Raw genomic sequence first — 19824 nt, forward strand, 5'->3', positions numbered from 1 at the left:
TATCGTCATTACATTACATCATAGCTATTTGGCTGATGCTTTTATCCAATGCGACTTACAATAAATGCATTCAAACCTGTGGATACAACCCAAAAGTACATCAACTTAATCAAATATGCTGAACTGCTTCAAGTGCTACATCTTGCGAAATAGAAGCAATATATATTCTAAACATATGCTACCTGTTGACATGAGTTCAGCTTGAACACAACCAGGACTACTGAAAAATAAATCTGTATATTGCCTTTAATAGAGTTTTTACTTTTACAGACAGTGAAGCAGAGAAACGCAGTGAAGCTAGTGTAGCAGCTATTGTAAGTGTACTACTCCTCCGAGCACTAGGAGGAGTACAGTCAAGTAAGAAAATAAACACATAACGATACAAAAGTATTGGTAAACAGAGAATATAATTTCCCCAAGTACACATGTGAACTATTCAGCCCTATTAGCTGCCAGTAGCGGCTACACTGTAGGGCTACAGCCGCCACAGCTACTTGAGGCAGCTTTAAGACGAAATATCACTCAGCTGAGATACTTCAAAAATTTAATGTACTGAAGACATATCCTATTAAATAGGATGATAAGAAACCACTTTACACAAACATTTGTCATAATTGACACAAAGTTGGAGAGAAGAAGGCAGAGTGAAGATGAAGCAGGAACCCAAACATCAGACAAACAGTATCAAAAGTTGAAATAGAAGAAAATAGAAGATCACTGCTACAGTACAGCATCTGATCAGAGAGCCCTGAGAAGCCATCTGTATAGAGGTCGAAGGTCATCCAATAACAGTGTCTCTGCTCACTGAAGTAGTGTGTATTGCTTTTAGCTGAAATTACACTTTGATAAAGTACTCTATCCAGTTCACTTTTTCCAGTTTTTGTTGTGCTACAATTTAAAAATGGATGCTTCATTCTGTACACAGAAACACACAACTCCCTCATTAAATAAAACTATTCTAAATGAAATGTAAAATTAAATCAATACATAGCACAACAAGGAGAAAATGAAGAGGTTCGAATATTTTCCAAAGCCACTGCATATAAGATATATTAACAACACATGACTGTACATTAGTTTCCTCCAGCAAATGTCCATTTGAAATCACACATCAGAATGATTAAACCTCAAGTGAGATTTCACAGCCTAATTCATACAAAGTACCAAATCTCAGATCAAACAATAAAGTGACAGTGGTGTTTTAGTTTAGTGTCTCTTCTTTTGTCTCATTGGACAACACAGAGCTCAGTGCTGGACTGATTGTGAGTTTCTCCAGACTCTGCGTCTCTGTGAGTCCTGCTGTGCTCGTCGGACACTCCGTCCTGCCCGTACGCAGACTCCAGGCTCTGCCTCAGCTCCATCAGCAGATCTTTGCCGTCACTTGATGGCAGGTTTCCCAGGTAGTACTGAGGGGCCAGCTCCACAAGCCTACAGCAGAGAGGTGAGGAAGGGAATGGATTATCATTATGTTAGGTTTAAACTTTAATTTTAAAAACCATTAAGCGGTCCTGAGAGGCTGCTTTATTCATTAAAGGAACAGGGAAAGCAGACTTTTTTCCTCACTAAAGCTGTCCTCTGCAGCGCCCTGTGTTGGCTCTACCAGATGTTTTTCACATCGTTTTAAGTTAGAGGTGGATGCCTGTGCTTATGGTGCAGCAGCTGTACTGTTACAATCATATTGGTCATCACCCAGTGTGCTATTTCTAATTCAGTAAATTCCAGGTGAATTATAGCACAATTGAGAAAGCTCTTGCTTTGCTGTGGGCGTTGCATTTTGAGGTTTATGTTTGTTCGACTTCAAACCCAGTTCTTGTCTATACAGACCACAATCCCCTGGTGCTCCTGTCTTGCAGATGCAACAACAATCACCGTCTTATGTGTTGGTCATTGTTGCTGCAAGATTTTAACATTGAGATTCACCCATAAAAGGACCTGACAACATTGTGGCTGATGTGTTATCTCATACGGGGTTTCTTTGGGGGAGGAAATGTTCGATCTGCGGGAGGGGTTTATGACCCATGCTCATTTGTATGTTTTTTCCTCTGATGTTACCCTCCCTGCCCTAGGGAGGAACTGTGCTTAGTCTGTGTTGCAGGTGGTGGACTGCTGGTTGGGCTGCAGAACACCTAGTATAAAAGGACCTATACGGATTTTTTTTGCCTCCCTAGCCAGATGTGGGTTGGGTGGGACCATGGTGCGCCGCCTGCATGAACTGTGAGAGATTACACATGTGCTAGCATAGACAAAAACGGTAGGGGAGAGCTGTTATTTATGTTAAACCTTGTTTTTTCCTGTTTACCGGCCAGGGAGTTAGATTAGCTAAACCTCAGTATTTTTGTTTTGTTAGGGAAAGTTAGTGGGGACGGGAAGAAGTGTTGTGTTTGTTATTTTGGCCTAGCTCTCCCTTATGTCCTTGTTTTCTGTGCCAATTGTAAATACATCCAGTTTCTTATTAGATTGAACATCCAGTGGCATTTGGTCATTCAGGGGAGCAGGAGACCCTTTTATGCTGCGCTCAGGTTTCCCCTAGGCCGGGACGTGTCAAAAATGTTTCTCCACTCTGAACAGGTGTCTGCGGTAATACTAACGCTAGGTGAGTGGGAGCAACAGCGGATCAGAATTTATAATGATGACTGGATTTACTGAGGATTGTCAGTCTGTATCACTGCAGAGCAGAGCCACGTAGACAAAAAAACGGTGCCTTTTCAGCTAACCTTGCGAATGACACCTGTAACCATAGTGACAACAAGGTGTTGTGGAAATTTCAATTAACAGTTTCTTGCGCATCTAAAAAGGTCACCGTAATCAACCTCATGGTTTGACTCACATCTGAGGGTGGACTTCGGAGGCGATGCGGATGCAGTTATCGCGGGAGATGGTGAACTCGTGGTAGAGGACCCAGCCGGGTGGGTTGGGACACGGCTGGCGACACAGGTAGGAAGAGAAGGGATGCAGGTGAGCCACATGCCGGTGAGTTAGCAGGAGGTAGTTACCCGAACCATCCACATCATGCGAGACCTGAAGAGGGTTTATCATCAACAACAAAGTAAGGAGACCGGAAAGGAGGTGTGAAAGATTGACTTGATGGTTTATTGTATATTTACATGGCTAGTCTCTGTTCCTTTATAATATCTGTTTCATGATATTTTAAATGTCCATGCATTTATCTTCAGTCAGCTCGACTACTGTAGCGGTGTCTTTACATGTCTCCCTAAAAAAATGGATCAGCTGCAGCTGGCAGCTGATTCAGAAGGCTGCTGCTCGAGTCCTTACTAAGACCACAAAAGTGTCTCACATCAGTCCAGTTCTGAGGTATTTACACTGGCTTCCTGTCCGTCAGAAGTGATTTTAAAATATTGCTGTTAGTTTATAAAGCACTGAGTGGTTTAGGGCCAAAAAACATTTCTGATCTTCTGCTAGGATATGAACCATGCAGACCTCTCAGGCTGTCTGGGACAGGTCTGCTTTCTGTTCCCAGATTCTATCTTGCTTCATGTTTTATGGAAAGCACTTTGACTTGCCTTGTTGTTGAAATGTGCAAATAATGCCTTGCCCTAATTGTTCCATCCTAGTTCCTGTTTAAGTATTGTTATTATTTTGTTTTATTTTGGAAGACTCACTTCTGTCTCTTGTTTCAGATGCTTCCTGCCCTCGTGTGTCTCCTGCCTATGTGATTGCCTTCACCGCCCTGATTAGCTTCACCTGTCCCACATTACCCTTCCTCCCTTGTGTATTTAGTCTCTGTGCTCCCCTTGTCTGTTGTCACTTTGTCTCATCTTTCCATAGTGAGCGTTCCAGCGTTCTGAATACCTGTTCCTCTGTGAGCTTTTTAGACCTTATCTTCCGTGTACTTTGACCCTGCCTTTGCATAGCATTTCTGGATACTATTGCCTTTTTGGTATGATCACCCGTGTACCGACCCCTGCTTACATTAAAATGCTTTTTTCCACCTGCTGTAAGCGATTGAGTCCTTTCTCTGTCAGTGCCAGCCAGATACTAATGATGTTCTTAGACTCATTAAGTCAGCCCACTGTGTAGTGATTGTAGTTGTATTTGTAGTGAAAGTCTTTCATCATATGTGATTTTTATGACTGTTTACGAATTAGATTTTCATTTAATGTTTATGCCTTGTTTTCCATGTGAAGGTATGTTATTTAATATTTTGGTGGAGGGCATTTGAACAATACTGCTACCCTGCCTCTGGGGAACAGGTGTTCACAATCAGTTTAAGTTTCATTATTCCAATAACCATAATATTTAATTATCATCCAGCACTCTGCTAGCAAGGCTAAAAATATATAATACAAGAAAAATTATTTAGTATGAATATAACAGAATGAATATAAGGGAAGTTAACAAATGAAAGGCATTAAAGGTAAAGGTAACTGATTCCATTTCTATTAGACAGTTTTAAGAAAACAGGGTGTTTACTTTGAGGAAGAAGCCTGAGATGAGAGCACGCTTGATATTCGTGCAGTTGTCTTGACATCCAAAAGCAGGAGGAGAAACAGGAAGCTCTATTCGCTGCATCACCTCCAGCAGCTCCGCCCTGATCACTACAGCCAATCGTAAGGCAGCGTGACTGAGGAAGGTTGTCGTGCACCATGCCTCATCCTGATTGTCTGCAATTACCACACACAGACCTTTCAATTATTTATGGATATACTATATATGTTATGTTAATAAACACTCAAAGTTGTTAGAATAGATATTACTGCAGGGTTCCCATTATGCTACATTTTCCGTTACATTCCATATCCAAATCCAACACTCTATTCCTTCCAGTTTTGCTAATGTTAAAACACATTCCACAGTCCTGTTAGTGAAAGGATGGAACAAATGTCCCAACTTTGCCTGTCTGAAACACACCTGTCTACATTCAGTTTGTTTTTTAAGATTCCATGGTCAGTGGGAACCCTGTAACTAACGAAGCGTATATGTAATGGAGGTGTACATACGCTCTATGAAGGCGTTATAAATATTAATGAGAGTCATGTGGTCTCCCTCTGTGTGCATTAGAGGTCGCCAGTGTGTCACAGCAGCCTCCTCTCTGCTGGGTTCTGCTGTCACAAAGCAGGATGGAGCTGTCACAAGACAAAGACCAGATCAACATTCAATAAGTACACATGAAAATATGTCATATGTAAGCACTCAACATTCACTAATAACTGTTGTTATGCATTATTTACACAGCTATGGCAAGGCGATGTGAGTTGCTCTTGTATTTTATTATTTTTACAATAAATTTATTCACTTTTTCAGCTACCTGTGAGCATGGCAGCTATAGTGAGCAGCTCATCAACACAGTCGTACTCGCAGGCAGCGATCAGGGCTTTAGCCAGTGGTGGCTCCAGCGGCAGCTCCGACATTATGATGCCCACCTCTGACAGGTTACCGTCGTCATCCAGGGCTGCTAGGTAGTCCAGATCCTCCAGCGCCTGCATTAGAGCCTCAGGGGCTGGGAATGAGAAAGTCCAATGTTTAACTTGCATCTGCTTGATAAACCTGGTGCTATAGTTTTCTATTGGAACAAATCCCATAAAAAGACCAAATCCATCACTGTTTTAATCCATCTCTGAATTCATTCCACTTTTCCTACTCTGTCTGTGGCTTCTTTAAAAACAGCTTTTTAAAAAGGCTCAGTAATTTCTTACAATAGTTGGTCAGTGCAGTTTTTAGCAAACGATACTCAGACAGGAAGAAATAGTGCTTTTGTTGGGGACTATTTTCAGCAGCGGTGCTTAGTGAGTAGTATTTCTGGCAGCAAGATCTGGTATTTTTTGGGACTGAGTCCAAATAAATGTCAAGGTTCTGTTAATGACATTACACTGGAAGAAAACATTATCTGCGCTTTTAAAGAGTTATGTTCTGTGATGTGTCGCAGCCCTTCAACCCTAAGCGTTATTCCAAGTAGTTCATAAAGGTACCTGGTCTGTCCAGGAACTTGCACTGTCCCATGTCAGCAATATCAAGTCTCTTGAGCAACAGCACCAAGTGGCTGAGGTTTTCCTCCACCACTCCTGGACAATGAGCCTCCCCCATCCCTTCCTCATATAGAGACTGGGGGTAAAGACGGAGACACAGCCCTAAAGACCAACAAGGAGAACACATGTAGTCATGACACATTAAATTACTGTATTTGTAGAATTTGATTTTCAGCCATGAAATCTTTGTTTCCAAAATGTCATTTAAAACTAAATACAATTTGATATAGTTGCAAGATTGTAAAACTGAAATAAGCTGCCTATGATGAAAATTGAATGACTTGGATTGCTCCTACATGATTTTACTGTATAAAGCTGAGTACAAGAAAATACCAAGCCAAGCTCTGAATTAGCTGGCATGTGTTTATGAACCTACCACTAAGAGTTACAAAAGTTAGGCATTTTCAAATTCTACACAATCATATGAGCTGGTTATCAGAACAGCAGCAATGACCTTTGACCAACCTGGAAGGTGGCTGTTCACCCTTTGAGTTCGCATGTCGGCCTGGTGTTTGCTGATTGTCCTCAGGACCTGCGAGTTTGCTCTTATTTGTGGATTGTAAACCTGTGGCAGAAATGGAAATGATAACATGTTGCTTTTGTTTTCACTTTATCAAATAAATCTCTGTCCTCTGCAATAAGGTACAATCAAAATTTTCATTGCTTGCAATTAGCTTTATTTTAGAACATAAATACAGTAAAAACTGAAGAGACGGAGATAAACGGGATTATTTTGTTTTAACAATCTGTAATTTAATTATGACATTTTGTCATATATAAACACATACTCACAGTTTTCAGTTGAAGGCCTGTGTCTATGACATAGCGAATCGCTGGCAGGGAGAAGGAAGCCTCTGCGAGGGTATCGGTGAGGATAACCCTCCTTTTGACTCCCGGACCTCCTGCTCCCAGCACCGAGCTGTCCACGCCATCGCAGCTGTCCTTCTCCCTCAGTGTAGAAGCTTCGGGGTCGGATTCGTAGACCCGCTGGGTCAGCCCTCCCAGTCGAGCATGGAGGGGGAGGATCCTGAGAGGACCAAGCTGAGGACTCAGAGCTACACACTCCTTCTCCAGCAGGGCCACACAGTCTTCTATTTCCTACAGAGAACAGGGAAGAGAGAGAATGGAGTCTCAGTTTGAATCTCCTCTTTCAAACATCCTCTCTCAAAACCTCCACATACTGTACATTCTGGGGGTTTATTTCAGCTGACAAGTGTTTCGCATGAGAAGTGTTTCTCTGTGCATTAACCAGAACAGGTAAATGGAAACCAGGACCGGCAGCGAGTCGAGGAGCAGGAGGAGTGGTGATGTTGACATAAAGGGAGTTAAATTTGCAGACAGAGTAATATACTGAAGGGCAATATGTAAATATAGTTTTGCACATGGACGGAGAACACATGACAGATATATTGTGTCTGCCTGTTGTATACAACGCATGTGTGAACAGGGACACCAGACACCTGCAATGCACCGGAGGCCTCTCAGGTTGAGGTGTCCTTGTTTCACTCCTCTACAAGACAAAGGTGGTGAAACTCTACAGCCGATCACACAGTGAATATTGGTTTGACCAGTTTCCCTTTTTGTTAAAAAGACTGAATAGTATTCACCAGGAAAGTGATAAGGTTTCCACTGCAAAACAGCAAAATCTCTTACTGCTGCTCACAGGCTAATTATGTGCTCCCCACTACTCAGCAACTTAAAGTGAAACAAGCAGCACAATAACACAGCCTCAAAACCCACAGTCCTCATTCTGTGGAAAAATCCATTCAACAACAAAGTTTATCTGAAGACAATCTGAGGCTTCATGAACCAAGTGGTATCACGGCCCTTTTAGAATAAATGTCTTCTCTGCATTACTGTGCTTCCACTGCAGCTCAGAAAATACACTACACTAGTAGTACATTAAGAAAGGAGTTTTCAGGGCCAGCATGAACAGGAAGAATGATTACAAGCAAAAACTATTGAATGTACACATTTCGGTGTCAGACACTTTGTGAACCTGTCCTTTAAGAGAGACGGGTTCTGTGTTGCTCCCCGGTCATTTCAATGAAAGCTGCTCACTGGGCACTGTCACTGTTTAATTCTTATTGGACCTGATGGCTTACATTATGATATTACAAAGAGTCACATCAGAGTATTAATTATTTTACATCCATTTCTTTTACCTCTTCTGTAATGATTTTCTTTCCAAATCAGCTCACGGCCCAGCACTGTTCGTGGCTGCTCAAGACGTGTTTCCTAACCTCAGTAATCAATACACTTCTAGTGTTTCAACTAATGATTATTTTCATTATTGATTAAGCTGACGATTATTTCCTCAATTCCTCAATTATTTTTTCCCATAAAATGTCAGAAATGGTTAAAAATTCCCATTTCCCAAAGTCCAAGAAGAAGCATTTTTTATATTTGGCCTGAACACACAGCTGTTCACTGTGAAATCTGGTACTTACAGTAAGTCTAAGGATGAGATAACCCCAGAAAGCCCACCATCCATTTTTCTGATACTTCGGAAGTTTTAAAAAGTATTTATAAGTGGGCTTGTTTTCTGAGGTCTATAATGTAGAAAACTTGTACCTGTGCACTGGCCAAAAACACCATCACATCTCCTTCCTCTCCTCTTCTGTGCAGATCCAGCACCATGTGACAGGCGGCAGCCACCGGTTCCTTCCCAGATGAAAGCTCCCGGTACAGCGTCTCCACCCCGTTCATCTCCACAGCCTTCCTGTCCTCCTCTCCCTCGCGCCCCTCTTCCTGGTCTTTGGTAGGTGGGTTAGAGAGCAGGCTGTCCAGGGAGAGGTGAGGGACTGATGCTCCCAGGAAGGAGGAGAGGCGAGGTGCCAGTGTTGGGTGAGTGAGGAGAACCACCCGGAAGTTGTCTGGCCTCTGCCGGCAGACGTCACACAGCAGGCCCAGCAGCACGTCGGTGGGCACCGTACGCTCCTGGAGCTCGTCCAACACCACAACGCTATACTGATGCAGCAGGGGGTCTGACATCATTTCCTCTAGCAGGAGAGTGTCGCTGAGAAACCTGGGGAGAGGGAAAGGAACAAAGAGATGAAGAAAGGACCAGTAGCCTTTAAAGGAACAGAGATTTTAAAGCAGTTTGACAGCAGGGTGGAGTGAGTTAAACCACATAAAAACCACTCTCAGTGGGCAGGAGCTCTGTCAGCCTTTGACACATAACACAACAGACGTGAAGTGACACACTAAATGGCTGGAAAAATACTTTTATGGCCGTACATTTATTTATATAATCATTTGAGAAGGCAGGAAAGGACACATGGATCAATTTTCAGTAATTACACTGCTACACCTCCTCTGCCACCACTGTAGAGGGCAGAGTACAAGGAGGCAAGGTGTGGCTGTGAGCACAAGAAAGACCATGTAACATTAGCATACAAAACTGGTGAAATCCAATGAAGCCATCTACATTACACCCAGGTAGGAGAAGACCATCACATGTGACACAGATCAGCAGTGGGCTCAGAACATAAAGCAATGAATGACTCGTTTCACGAGTTTCTCCACAATGTGGCTGTTATAGAGAATATCTTGATGAAAAATGTGGTTTACTTTTCTCAACCTGTTTAAGCCACCTCTGCTGTCAGTTCCCATATGTTATGTCCAAAGTATCTCCAGGGGGCATGAGTTTTTAGAAGCAGGCCTTAAGTCTGCTTAAGTTAAAAGCAGAAAAATGAGGCCGGTTTTCAAAGCTAATTTATCTGATTCTTTTGATGCCGTTTAGTTTCAGAGCATACTGAGCAGAATTATGTAAATGAATACTCATAAAAAGTCCAATAACTTTGTTTTTTTAAAAGCCTGCTCAACCAATCACTGAAAAGTCTGTTTATGTTCAAATGAATAGTTTGACATTTTGAGAAATACACTTCATTTGCTTTCTTGCTGTGAGGATGGATACAACTCTCATGTCTGTTTGTTAAATATGAAGCTTTATGAATATTGCCATGGAATACACAGTTATGATAAACTGTTGTCAAAATGAAAATAAATCCTTTGGATATATGTTGAAATGATTAAATCAGTATGTTTAAAAAAAAAAAAGAAATACAACCACTAATGAGGTAAATCTAGGCTGATACTGCCGGTACTGGTAATAATGATTCAGCAAAACTAAATTTACGCTCAATAACAGTATTGATCACTTCACTCTGATCACAGAGGCGCAGTGCAGCTAAAAGCAGTGTCCACATTAGTACAGAGGAAACGCTCTCCTTGTGTTTGAATGCAACAAATAACTGTTGTGTTACTGCTCCCACCAGTCAGATGAAGTAGTATGACTTTATGTTTTCATCTTTTAAAATGTTTCATATTTATGTGATTTTGACTCTGTTTTGATTTCACACAGTAAGGGTAAGGCCATCGGAGAGTTAACAGCGTTGGAATCACATGACTTAATTAATAAACACTTCTCTTCCATATTAATAAATCTGGAAAACTCAGTTACCTCCTTTGTGACTGATTATAGGGAAAACAATGATTACCATTTTGTTGTTGGTAGCTGCAACTGAAAATGAGTACCTAGTTCTGGGGAAAATAACAAGATGTTAATTATCTATGCATCCTAACCTGAGCAGGGTGTCGGCTGTACAGCTGTCATCATGAGAAACCCTGTAGCCCACCTCCAGACCCAGGCTGAGGTCCATCTCATCAGCCACACGAAGGGCCAGACTCACCGCTGCCACTGAATAGGGCTGGGAACAGCACACCAGGCCCTGACAAAACTCATAGGACAAAGCATACTCCACACACCACTGTGGCACCTGCAGGGAGGACACGAGGAAGAAGAGAAGAAAGACAGGGGTCAACAGGAGGAGGAAGTAGTAATATAATACTGAGGACAGGGAGTGATAATACACAGTTTTTACACCTTAGATAATAATGAAGGTGGAGCACTTTTCCTACTTTCCTTCTTACTTCTTACAATGTTCAGCTTTCAGTGGCAGCTGGAGGTGGACGTCTACAGTCCAGCTCACACTAGGAGAATATGGACAAGTCCAAGACTCCACAGACAAAAAAATATTGTTCAGTTCAGTCCATCCACTGCACAAATGCCTCACACCAAATGAGGACTCCAAACTATGAATACAATTTGCTTAAAGATATTTTGCTGCATTAAATTAGTTTTTGGCCACTTGGGGGCAGAAGAACTCCACAAAAACCAGTTGTTACGGCTAACATGTTAGCTTGACACAGACACAGAGCAGCATTAGCATTCATGGAGCCGTGTTTGTGTCCACCTGATAAATGAAAGTTCATTATTCACTCTCTTTCTGACTCGGAGGGAAATATATGAAAATACGTTGATGAGAGCGCTGAGACTGAACCAAAAACAGCAGAGTTTTGTCCCAGCAAAATGACGAGCTAAAATAAGCTCTAACGCTCTGTAGAGGAGATCATTCTCTGTGTGTTCATTACTATGAGTGATCTTTTCACATAAGGCAGAGTTATTTGACCAGCTGTCAGTATAACATAATTCCACAACTAAAAGTCTACATGGTAACTTTAAACCCTACAAATGTAATCTTGCAGCTACAACACCTAGAGAGAAAAAAACAAACCTATCATCCAACATGTGGCAATAAATGAAGTTCACTATGGGCTTCTTCCTCAAAAATAGTGTATGATCTTAAAAACCTCTTCAAGAAGATTCAGACAGGCTTTGTGTTGCGGACTGGATCCACAACCATCAGCCGTCTGTTCCACGTGTTTATCCACTAGGCCTTACAGTACTGTGGGTGTGTATATGTTCCAGTAATAAATTAACACACAACTGAAGTGCCATCCATGGACAGCCCTGCAATGGACTTGAATAAATATTTAATCAAAGCCTGAATTAGACCTACTGATGAGGAAAGTAAAAGTGCACGCTGAATTCTCAAACAAACACCCAACAAACAAACCCAGGAAGACTTGCGATCACTTTATGGAAGAACAAAGGACACAAACTGTGTCTAATATTCAGACCTGTATGGAAATGTAATCTCTGTGGCTTCAGGTTCCATGGTTTCATATCTTTATTCTGAAATATTACTTTTGAATTCCATTCTGAGTAAGACACCAGTTGCCCTTTAACTGAGAGTGAAGATAGCAGAACTGACTGACATTAAATTCAGCATTACAACAGCACCAGGTGCAAAGGTCAAAGTGCCCTAACAGCTGTAATAAGTACATATAAGTGTCACCAGAATCACAAAGATGCAGCAGCAGGTAAAAAACAAAGGAGAAAGGGTCTACAGTGGCCTAAACTGTGCTGAGAAGAAGGCACTGGAGAAGGGAGCCCAGAGTGTTTCATGATTAAATGAGAGTTCAGCTTACAGCAGAACAGTGTAACTCTACTGAAACGCTGCCTGAGGGGAGGGGAGCTGAGGAGCAGGTGGAACGATAAGCAGGCAGTCACAAGGCAAGGCCTGACACAAAATGACACAACTACTATAAACAGAGCAGTGAATGGGCTTAGACACCGTTTATGCTCATATTTATCCAATATGTTGGCCAGTATTTTTTAATGAAATCAACATATGACTGGTCTTTATAAAAATAAAAAAGAGATCAACCCATTAGGTTTCTGTGGCATGCTAACATCTCACACTGCTTCCATTCTGCAAACACTTCATCAAGAAAGCTCTACACACGGCAGTTTAAGAAAACACAAGCTAATAGACAAACACAAGCAAATGAAGAAAACACCTTCACCACCTTGTCAACACATAACATAAAAAACGCACCTCACGGTGCACACACGGAGAGATACATCACAAATTCATCTGCGATGCTGGAGAATGAGCTAACAAGGTTTATTTTAGTTTTCACATTGTGACTGCTTACTGGAGATATGTGGAATGTTACTAAGTGTATTTTTCTTGCTTTGTGCTTCACTTAAGTACAGTTCTGAGGTATTTGTACTTACTTTTTACTCCATTACATGTATTTGATAGCTATAGCTCGGTACTTTGTCGACATGGACAGTAGAACATGTGATCAGTTTCAAGTATTTGATGCATTTTTAAATATTAGCTACCGAACTGTATACAAAATAGACGTATCTTTACAAAAGGACTTTTGCTTGTAATGGAGAATATTTTACATCATGGATTTTTTTTCTTTTACATAAGATTTGAATACTACCATTCAGTGTTTATTATTAATTATAAGCGTGGTCATCAGTTTTGTCCTATAGAATCTTTTGTTGTATTGTTTTATGTATTTGCTGTGTATTTCCCCCGGTCAAAGTATTACTGTTGACATCACCTTTTTTCCCCATGTGTTTTCTTCAGCTTCTATAATTGCAACACTGTCAGTTTAAGAATATCTCCTGAATGAATCAAGGTGATTACATACATGGCATGTTATTTTAACCTGTGGCCCTTGTGGTTCCTGGTTACCTGGGTGCTTTTTCCAGCTCCACTGGGTGCACTGAGCAGCACCATGCTGTGGCTCTCCATGTGCTCCAGTAGACTCTGCCTGAGCCCCCATATGGGAAACTGCTGTCTCTCCTCCAGCAGGGCGTAGTAGCGCGAAGAAAAGGGCAAACCATCATATGGGTTCACTTCTAGGTCTCCCAGCCCTTCCTCCTCCCCTCCTCCTCTTCCTCCATCCCCTTCATCATCTAAATCCCCGGACAGCAAGGAAGACACGGACAGGGAGTCCAGGGCCGTAGAAGGTGGCAGCCGGGACGCAGCGGAGAGGGAGGTGTCGGAGGGCTTTGCTGGTGGTGATGACATCATCAGCAGGGGGGGTGAGGGGCTGGATCACGGAGACGCCGGAGATTACCTGCAGAGAGGCAAAACAATAATGACTGATGGTCACACGAAGCAAAGGAACGAGTCAGGGGAGTTAGACCAGTAGTGTATCAGACACACTTCTTTACTGAATGCTTTCAGCAAGACTTGGAATGATTCTGAAGTTATGAGTTGCCTGCAGTGCCAGATGACCTTTGGCATTCAGCTGACAGTACAGTCAGAGGAGGCACTCTGTCACACAGTGGCAGCTGGGAAGAAGAAAAAGCAAGGAAAATTCACAAGTGAATTTTATTGAAGGTCCTAGTATCACCACATCATAGTAAAGTCGATATCAGGGGTCACAGTACTTACTGTCTCTACTCTTCCCTCAAACAGGCCCTACATAGGAACCTGTAGCATGTTTGGTATTTAACTGTGGAATGCTTGTGTCCACCCAGATGCCACTGGGAGTGTGGGTTTGTGTGTGTGTGTGTTGGACAGCTGCAATAGGCCCGATCTGTTTACAGAGGAAGGCTTGCAGGCTCCTTAGGGAAGACAGAAAAGCTGATGAAAATAGAGTCACTACTTCAAACATAGTGTCTAGCCTCTACTTCACTGGTTGGCCATCAACTAGCCATGGGAATTATGGGCATAATATTTGGGTATGTAATGTTATATCATGTCATGATGTTGATCTGTTTTGTTATATAGTTAGTATATTTCCTGGAAGCAGGACAGTCTTTTTGGCTAATCCAGTAACAAAGATACTTCATCGCACACTGATACAGCAATGCCATAAATCTGCTACTGCCCTCAAGCAGTCATTCTCACTTATTTGCAACAATCAGATATTAAAGGGATGGATACACTGTTATAAATGGTAGGCCTATAATTCATATTTTAATTGAATTATTATATTCATTGTTGAAATAATGTATTATAAGCCACTTTCACACAGAGATCCCACAATAAACGCAGAAAGAATGTACGTCAATATGCCGCATTCGCTCATTCATACTGAACAAAATATTGCAACATAACCCCGCAGGCTGCCGGAGCTCATCCGGTCAATTTTCAATATGAAATACCCTGTGCAGATTCCCGATCGTAAAACAACAATAAACACTGTGAAAACAGACAAAAAGGGAAACCATTTAACTAGGTAGCCTACTTAATCTTAGTAGAAGCACAAATGCAAGCACTAATTACCGAATCAATAAAATCTAAACATGGCAGCAAAATCAGGCAGGCAAAATGCTCTGATTCTGAAATGCTCCCTGAAGCTGACGGAACAAAACAGGGTAAGAGAGAGCTGTGGAGAAGGTAGTAGAAGCACAAAAATGACAAATAAACAACAAGATACTGAGATACTTCCCGTGGACGTTGACGCCGGGCTGGGGACCTAACAAAACCGTTGTGCAGCCGGAGTCAGTGGACTTTCAGAGTTAGACTGTTAAAAAAAGACCGCGACTGGTATCACAACATGGGGACGGCAATAAAACAATAATAATAATTATCGCAATATAATTTTCCTCAATAACAATATAATAAATGTTCAATATATATTTTCTGTTAAAATATTTATTTTGTTGAGGAAAAGGGAGTGAAAAAACATTTACTAATCATATTTGTTAAATCTTTTTTTATCATAATAGTTTTAGGCCGATCAAATCCGGGCGTTACCGTTCACAGGCATATTGGCGTAATAATCCAGGACAAGTGGGCAGTTTGAAAGCGCTGATTAATCAGCAACAGGTTTCATAATAGATTTATCACTTAAGTTGCCTGTAGGGCTGAACAATTTAAAAAAAAATAATCTACTTGCGATTATTTTGACTGACATTGCACTTGCGATATGATTTGCAATTTTAGGGGGAATGATCAAATTTACAACAAAATTGCGATTCATTGTTCAGCCCTAGTTACCTGTCAAACATCTCCTAGTTCTTAACTGAGAGTTGTTGCTGCTCTTCTTGGTCTTATGTGATGGCAAAGTGAATAAGTTTGGGGTTTTGGACTGTTGGTCAGACAGAACAAGATCATCACGTTGCCCAACATTCCAATTTACAAAGCGTAAGCAGAGCTTGAGAAGATTACAATGATGTGACTGAAAGGTATTATCATGTCACGTGATCCATAATGTTAGCTACAGATAGCAGTAGAGCTGATATGATTAGTCAACCTATTGAAAGATTTTTTATTTTTAAATCAATTGAATTAATTAAATGTTTAAAAATGTTCAAGTTAAAACCTTGCCATTTGTTCTCTCACTTACGTGATTAGCAGAGACTGAACATGGAAACGCCCTGAACGTCTGAAGAATTGACCTGTTCTGGTCATTCCTACAACAATCTGGATAATACATTTTAATGCAACAGAGCAGAATGATTTTACTACCTCATCAAACAAAAGTAGTTTTTTTATAATATCAGAGCAAACCGTTAACAGAATGCAAAAAGAGATGAGCAGACTGGCCTTAATGAGCCGAAATGTAGCAACTGAGCAAAGGACAAGGCAAAAAGTTGTTTAGAAATGTTTATGATGGGCTGTAAATGTGAACATTTACAATTTTTCAAACTGACTGAGTGACTGCACAGATTTCTGCAGCATGGAAGACAGTGAAGCTGCACACACACCTAAATACAGTTTTGTGTCCGTAGCATTGAGTATCAACTGTTACATAATGAACGTCTGGTCAGATCTGATAGCTTCAGATTTAGTCCTTTTACAGCTGCTTGTGTTTAAAAGCCCACATAACATTTCAGACTTTCATTTTGGCACAAAAGAAAGGTTTTTAGAGAAAAACATGTTTGTATTTCTCAAAGCAAGCTATGTGATTAAAAAAAGTATCACAAAAATGTAGGTACTGAATCAGTTATCAAAAGGTCCCTAACCAAACCCATCCCTAGTTCAACAGGAGATATAAGGAGTGTGTGCTCTGAGCCAGTGTATGATGAAAGTCATGAAGTATTCAGTTACACAGGCACTGTGAATAGATGGACAATAAATGGCAAATAACAAATAACGTTAAATAGCAGAGTAACAGCAGCAGGTCACCAGACAGCTCTGCAGGCTGGTCATTATTAACAATGTACAGACACATGGTAGAAGTGCTATCACAGCAGTAATCCAGCAGGAAACAATAAGCCACATGTCAATAAGTCAGACCTGATCTACAAACAGGTATGCAGCTTTTAAGATGCCAAGTGTGTTCTGAATGTAAAAGGATACAGAGAAAATAATAAATCCACATTATGTTAGTATGCATAGTACAATATGAAGCAATATTTGCTATACTGGCAGTAAAACATCATTGGGGTTCAGGACTGGACTGGACAGGGCAGGACAGATTTATTCTGATGTCACAGCATAAGGATAGTTTGTATACAAACTGTGTAAGGTTAGTTTGTATACACCATGAAGCAGGTTTTTAATCAAGCATTTCTCTGTTCTTGTCTCTTGTCATAATCCCTAAAATCCTGACCATCATTTTGGTGGTCATGATGCTATGACCACCACGCGCCTGTAAGGATGGTATTAGCTAGGTGATGAACTTCAACTAATTTCTCCTTGTTCAGAAACACCTTCTATCTAACTTCTATAATAGGCCTGATTAATTTCACTATTGATAATTTTGTCGATTATTTTCTCAATTAGTGAATTAACAGAAAATAGAGAAATTGCCCAGCATCATCACAAAGGCAAGTCCAATGAAAAGTCTTGCTTCCAAACTTCTCCTATTTTGCTGAAAGAGCCCACTGATTTCCTGGGACCTAAGTTCATAATGCATTAGTAATGTTAGTTATACCACTCTTTGGATACCAATACAGTGCCTTTGTCAAACGTATAATGTACATTTTAGGTTGAGAGTATTCAGTCGTAGGAATATTAAATTAAGGAGATTATCTTCTATGGATCGCCAATAGGTGATGCTGTAACGTTAATTCCAGTTTGCGTACAGGTCACTACAGACAAAACAAAGCTGTAGCTTCAGCACAATAGCTCAATGTTTATTTTTTATTTAAAACAAAAGTATTTTATCATAATGCTATCTTAGATACAGTCATTTACTACAGAGGGACTTGATGATTAGCTTTTTTTGTTAAAAGCAGATTACCATGAGAGCAAATCTTAGCAAATAAGCGTATGGGCCAGAATATTGGATCCATGGTATGGCTGTATGTCATAACTAAGTCCCCATAGAAAGGAGGACACCTGAGCTCGCTAATGTTAACGTTAATACCCTTGTCTTTTATCACAACATCTAACGTTAGGTTCTCCCTCCTAAATTTTTATCTCTGGGTGCCATTACAATTCTGCCAGCAACGTGTCATATGACAGTCACACAGGCGTAATTAAACAACGCAGAAACACGCAGCCAGTAAGTTACACGAATACCATGTCTTACCTGTGAAACATTTCGGCAGAGGTGAAGAAACCACACAGAAAGCGTCCGCCCTCAGTCCTCCCTGTTGTTGTGCCAGCTCACTCCTGTCTGGAGTGTATCGTTACTGTGGCTCACAACCCGCCTTCACATACCGGACGACGGCTGGATAAAAAGCAGGAAAGGCGAAAAAATGGGCGACAGTCCTTCACAGTGTCTTTCTGTGAATCCCCACCGGGCCTGGTTATATCCTGACTGCCGACAGTAATAATAAAAGCAGAAGGTGTTGACTAGTTGTCTAGCTAGCAGCCGCCATGTTTGGCCGTCTAGCTGTCAAACCTTGTGCTACATTCAGAGCTCCTCGGAAAACACAGAATGTGTTTTGGGATCCGCGGTCAATGGTTAACTGATGTTCTTCCGACGACCACCGGATAAGACGCTCGCTATACACGTCTATTCACCTCGTGAAAAACTCGTTATAGAATTTTTTTCTTTCTTTTCATTATACAGTGTCAATTTATTTAATTATTTAATTACTTTGTCCATTACTCGGACACTTGTTTGTACTGGAACAAAATAGCTAAAATATGATTACAATACAGTTAGCTTTTAGTTTATTCAATCTATTATAATCTAAGTAAAACGTCACACTGCTCTTAAGCTAACGTTAACTAAGCTACTGTAAAACCAATATCAGTTTCTTGCATCATGGATATGATGCTGCGCTGCCAGTCAGTACAACCAGTAGAACCTTTTTATATACAGTCTATGAGTAGAACCTACAGTGTACTGTCAGGCGCCACCCCAAGGAAGAAACCAGTTAGCACACATTAGTTAAATTACCTAGCATAGACTTTACATTATCATATAAAAAGTTAAGGTAAATACATAAATAATACAAAATAATGAATTGAAGAATTATATTCCAATAGACGTGGACCTGTTTGCGTCTCGAGAGACTACGCACTGTCCACTGTGGTTCTCCCTCTCGCCCCCAGCAGAGCATCATCTGACAGCAAACCCACCAAGTTTAAAGTCCTACTGGTAGTTTGATCATAGGATAGTCTCTTCACCAAAACTGCAGACAAATGTATTTAATAATTAACACACCTTCTCAGCAGTAGTGGCAGTCCAACTTTTAAGCAAATGTCCTTTAAATCAGTGGGCCTACTTTTGTCCAAATCACTTACATACATAGACTTGCTTTTGCATTGTTATATTTGCATTATTATTCATGTAATTACAGTATAATTCAGACACTATTCACAGCAGACATTTTAGAATAAGCACAGGTGTAATTAACATTTATATAAGCTGTGGTGGAAAGCCAAGTACTGAACTTAAGTACAATTCTGAGGCACTTGTACTTCACTTGAGTATTTCCATTTCATGTTGCTTTATTCTCTGCCGTTTCAGAGGGAAATGGTGTATATTTGACAGCTAGTTAATATTTAAATGTTAAGCATATTGTCAGCTTGTGGTTGCATGTTATGGTGCACAGTTAGATATTAAACTACCCATCAGTATATAAAGACCTGAAAAAGGCCATTCTGCTGCATAATGACTATATTTTGCTGATAATTAAAAGCATTGTTTTTAATTAAGGAGTATTTCTACAGTGTTATATTGCTACTTTTAATAAGGAAGAGATCTAATAGCATCATTCCATTTCCTTTTGCTGGTTTCAGGGCCCAGCTATTGTGCATTTCACTGCCAT

At 40.8% G+C, this 19824-nt stretch overlaps 1 protein-coding gene across 1 annotated transcript; it reads right to left on the minus strand.

Moving 5' to 3' along the window:
- Positions 1–228: 228 nt before the first annotated feature.
- On the minus strand, positions 229–18482 carry dqx1 (DEAQ box RNA-dependent ATPase 1). The gene is made up of 12 exons (XM_046067369.1): positions 18132–18482; positions 13388–13775; positions 10572–10765; positions 8559–9012; positions 6777–7082; positions 6450–6549; positions 5928–6086; positions 5267–5458; positions 4959–5084; positions 4432–4622; positions 2828–3018; positions 229–1428 (listed from the first exon to the last, which is right to left on the minus strand). The coding sequence occupies exons 2-12, from the start codon at positions 13727–13729 to the stop codon at positions 1227–1229; spliced, it is 2457 nt and encodes an 818-aa protein (XP_045923325.1). The 5' UTR covers positions 13730–13775; positions 18132–18482; the 3' UTR covers positions 229–1226.
- Positions 18483–19824: the final 1342 nt, after the last annotated feature.

This window comes from Micropterus dolomieu, linkage group LG13 (assembly GCF_021292245.1).
Source record: "Micropterus dolomieu isolate WLL.071019.BEF.003 ecotype Adirondacks linkage group LG13, ASM2129224v1, whole genome shotgun sequence".
Classification (NCBI taxonomy): domain Eukaryota; kingdom Metazoa; phylum Chordata; class Actinopteri; order Centrarchiformes; family Centrarchidae; genus Micropterus; species Micropterus dolomieu.